At 39.7% G+C, this 4548-nt stretch overlaps 1 protein-coding gene across 1 annotated transcript in view; it reads right to left on the bottom strand.

Moving 5' to 3' along the window:
* The window catches only part of dph6 (diphthamine biosynthesis 6), a 56129-nt gene extending 52161 nt beyond the window's left edge, over window positions 1-3968 (bottom strand). Inside the window, exons 1-3 of the mRNA XM_031847141.1 lie at window positions 3834-3968; window positions 3288-3379; window positions 2253-2437 (exon numbers count right to left, since the gene is read on the bottom strand). Coding sequence (XP_031703001.1) covers window positions 2253-2437; window positions 3288-3379; window positions 3834-3856 — 300 coding nt within the window. The 5' untranslated portion in view covers window positions 3857-3968. The remainder of the gene's footprint in view (window positions 1-2252; window positions 2438-3287; window positions 3380-3833) is intronic.
* Between the last annotated feature and the right edge of the window lie 580 nt (window positions 3969-4548).

The following is a 4548-nucleotide window of genomic DNA, read 5'->3' as shown; positions in this document are numbered from 1 at the left end:
GAGAGAGAGAGAGAGAGAGAGAGAGAGAGAGAGAGAGAGAGAGAGAGAGAGAGAGAGAGAGAGAGAGAGGAAGCCTGTTGTTTATGGTGCAGGTCTGTTGATGATGGTGAGAGGGGTAAACGGGGAGACGACTGGAGGTCTGCTAGCCCGCGAGGGCCCCATGGGAGTCCAACTGCCCTGATCTATGGCCCGTCTGACTGGTGAGGTCAGACCAGAGAAGCCCTGGAAATGGGAAATTAGCAGCCCTTTGCAATTAGAAACCTCACCACAGGCAGAGTTGGTATATTGCATCACGTACCAGATAGATGTCTACTGTTCGACTGTGAATACACATGAGAGCCCAAAAAACAGAAATTGGACTGGATGTGTGCGTATACTCACAAAAGAAAAACACACAAACAAAAGCTTTCTCATGTAGCTGCATGTGTAAAGCCTGCGATTTATACAGAAGATGACAAAGAAAGTCAGGCAGAGGGCGCAAAATGCCCTGAAGGCAGGCTGACTGGCCCTTGCCACCCAGGTGGTGTGCGGACTTGCAGGGGCCCTGGAGCAGCCCTAAGCTCTGGATGAACATGTCTCCACACGGACCTAGCCAAGCACCACCCCCAACCCCACCCCCTCTCTCATTTACACCACGTCAAGCCAACTCCAAACTCAACAACAAACTCGTATCCACCATCCCATAAGAAGCTCTTCAATTTTGATGCTGCAAGCTAAAATAAGAGGTTGTGGGGGGGGGGGGGGTTGTGTGGGGGAAAAGGTGTTACACGGGATCAATCCCACACCCTGTTTGCGCTGACAGCAGCGAGAGCTGTTGAAGTGTGCGTCCAGGTAGCTTCCTCATGGCTGCAGGCGGTCAGGTGGGCAGGCAGTGCCAGCGGTGTGTTAAACAAACACACAATTGTCTCAAAGCTGTCAGTCAGCCACCCCACACCACGTCAGACCACCGAGGTCTCATACATAATTTGGGCATCAAATGAATATTTTTTTTTTTTTCAACGTCCTGGCAAAAGTGGTATTTGATGAAATATTAATTTGGTGATTAATTTTTGCATCTGATCTTCTGTCAAGTGAGGTAAAAAAAAAAAAAAGAATGGATTTTTTCCTGTGAAGCCAGTCGTTGAAGGGCACCTCTCTCTAACTTCACACATAAAACTTCCACTGATACAACAGGCACACTATTTTCCCGGAGTAAGATGAAAAGAAAACTTACTCCACTTTGAAAGTAAAATCGAGACATACTAAATAAGACAGAGGGAAAGCCCGAACATAGCGTTTTAATCCGCGGAGCAGCTTGGCTGCACTTTACAATAGGTGCTAAGGACTGTTTGTGTACAGCAGGCCAGATGAAACTAGACAAGCAGGGTCTCTTTGAGACACCGCTGATGGGCTACAAAGTGAGTCTGAATCCGCAGAGAACAACTTGTAAAACATCTCAACAGCGTGACATATGTCACGAACCTTAGCAGAGATGAGAGGTTTAGTGGTGCTCTGAGAGCTTGTTCACTAAGAAGCAGTCAAGCATATGTCAGTGGTGGCATGGAGTCAAAAAGATGACTATAGTTATGAACGATGCAGCATTACCATGTGTTCTTATTATTATGCTGCATTATAGCACTATTCTTAATAAGACTACTTTATATTTCGTTACTACGTGAAGAATCTCATATCACATGTGAAAATAAAAAGGATTTATTATCGGATGCTTTATTAATTGATGTAATTTGTTCATTTTGACTCGAGTCTTACAAAACCACTCTGCTTCCACAATACCTGTACATTTTTTTTTATGATATATACATTTGTAAATATGTAGATCTGTGCATATATTATACCTTTTAAATTGATCGGCATTATCAGCGGTTACCGCCGTATGAGTGCAGAGCAGAGCAGCGGCAATTAGCTTGCTTGTGGGGCACAAAAGAGACTCGCATGCAATAACATCCACATACGCTATGTAAACAAAGTACAAAAAAGCTTGTATTACAACATACAAATATATAGAGCTACTTTATTCTTTGCTCAGATAGATATTACTAAGTCTGCTTTGGCCCTATATGTTCAATACATAGCAATTTGTACTTGTTTGTGCTTCACAATGGAATAACAATAATAGATAGAAACAGCAACACAATATCCTTATTGGGTTCAACCTGGGTTGAACCTGAATGTTAGGCAGCATCCACTCTGCAGTGGTGCTGAGAGGATAAAATCCTATACTTCTCACGAATGGTGGGAATAAAGAGGCCTACCTTGACGAGGTGCAGCAGCTCATACAGATCCTCCACCTCGTCCCCCTCTGTCACACTGTAGTTTCTGCTGGTGTCCAGGCTAGAGCCCTGGATGGTGCATCTATACAGGGGCAGATCCATGGCTTCAGCATACAGGCCTATGGCCTGGTGGCCCACTGTCTGGTACATGTAGCTGTCCAGCTCATCTGTGGCAATGAGGAAAAGATATTTGGCCCAGTGTCTTGTGATAAGCTACTGGTCATGTGTCTGACAGTAATAAACAGTATGTGATGTTGCAATTTTTTGAAAATGATGTTAGATAGTAGCTAGATCAAATCTGACTACATAAATGAACTGAAGGACTATAACATTCACAATTTAAACCATTCATTACACAAGAATATGCTAACGGAAAGGATAAAACTACTTGTTTTAAAAGGGACTCCTGAGCTGTTAAAACTAAATACTGAATAGTTAAATTAAGATCCAAGTGGGCCGAAATAAATTAAAGAAATAAAATCATATAAATTAAGCGAATAAATACATTTAATTAAAATTAATATGGAAGTTGTCATTCACTTTATTCGTACACAATTAAATAAAATTCTCACTGTAAAAAAATACAGACTAGGCATTTGAAATAACTTCTGTTAAATGAAAATAAATTAATATTTATTTAGTTTTAAAGTGATGAAAGTATTATTATTATATTCAAATGTTTCACACTTTAGTATCTTGTTTAGCTTCTGCTATTTTTTTCTTATGAATATTTATTTAATTGTGTTTTTACTATTAATTTACCTTTGGACAATAGTAAATTATAAATGACAGGAGAACAGTGTGGCCTGGAAGATAATATAACATACTCATTAAATAGTCTTTAGCATGCTAAAGTATGCTATATACCCTTCTGTGGGATACACAGTACATGTAGTTCTGCAGTACTTTGATTGTGTAAAGTTCTTAGTGTCTTGGTCTGCAGAAATGCAGCTGGCTGGCCCATATAGCTCAGCTAGCCCCTGTAGATCATAAACCCCTGCAGGGCATCTCCCTCACCTGTGTTGGCAGGACGGAGGTTGGCCAGAGCTACGATCCGGTGCCCAGCAGCAACACACTGCATCATGTTGTAGCAGCTGTCTTTGCCTCCACTGGAACACAGCATGAGATATAGGCACTGAGGTAAAGCGGTGTAAGAATCATTAAGATGCACACCTATACATGATCAGGAGTGTACGGTTAGCGATCTGGGAATGTGATTCAGCTGCATTAATATTCAGTGATGAATAACCTGTTCATGTACTCACTAAACTGAGGATGCTCTATATTCTTTACCATGCAGTGAAGTAGCTACTTTGTGCTACTATTGTAACGTTAGTGGTTGTCAACACCCCTATAGTCAATAACTTTGGATTTTTAAAAAGTGATATGTTATATCATGGCTTTGAACACAGTTAGAGGCAAAATACAACACCTTACACCTCACAGGAACAAGTTATCTACCGTTTGTTGACGGTAATCCATCTGAGATTTAGCTTTTGCCATGTTAGCAAAAATAATCAGTGATAGAACGGTGAGACAGTTACAGCAAATAAACGCGATTACCTTATTAACGCGACCACTTTCATCTTCTTATTGTTTGCTCAACAGACTAATGACAACAAAAGTATTGGCTGTAATGGTACTCAACGTGATAACCGCGCTTAGCAACCGGTGCATGTACACAACAACATGTGAGAGCTTGACTTCCGGGTTATTGAAGGACCCTTCTGTATATCAAGCTGCCCTCTTATATGCCTGATAGAAAATCGGTCCTCGTCATTTTCTCTCTTTCTCTCTTTCTATCAAATTAGAATTTAATATATATATATGTATACACATATATGTAAAATAAAAGTTAATAAATTGTGTTCACATTACTATGGCTGTATACACCTATACTATAGTGAAAAGACACAAACCTGTTAAATCAAGTAATTTAAAAGAATGCCAAAAATTAAATATGTAAAAAGAAATACAAGTAATAATAATAACTAACACAACAGCACACATAAATTATGCAGGCAGACCCAGTGGGCATGTGTGCATATGTGCTTTATTTTTAAGTTAATTTTAATTCCTCATGTTAAATTTGAGTAAAAAGAAGACATCAAATACGAGAGCAGCAATTTCACCTGTAATATTAAACGCATTTTACATGATTTCTTTCTTTAAAATGTGTTTTTTGGACATTTCATATGTGAAATGTTACATCTTGGGGTTTTTTCCAGCTCTCATAAACTTACCAAATGAAAAAAAATGGAAAATATTACTTTACTAT

Source organism: Anarrhichthys ocellatus, unplaced genomic scaffold, assembly GCF_004355925.1.
Source record: "Anarrhichthys ocellatus isolate YVR2014 unplaced genomic scaffold, GSC_Weel_1.0 scaffold7, whole genome shotgun sequence".
NCBI lineage: Eukaryota > Metazoa > Chordata > Actinopteri > Perciformes > Anarhichadidae > Anarrhichthys > Anarrhichthys ocellatus.
This window is presented reverse-complemented; position numbering and strand designations above follow the sequence as displayed.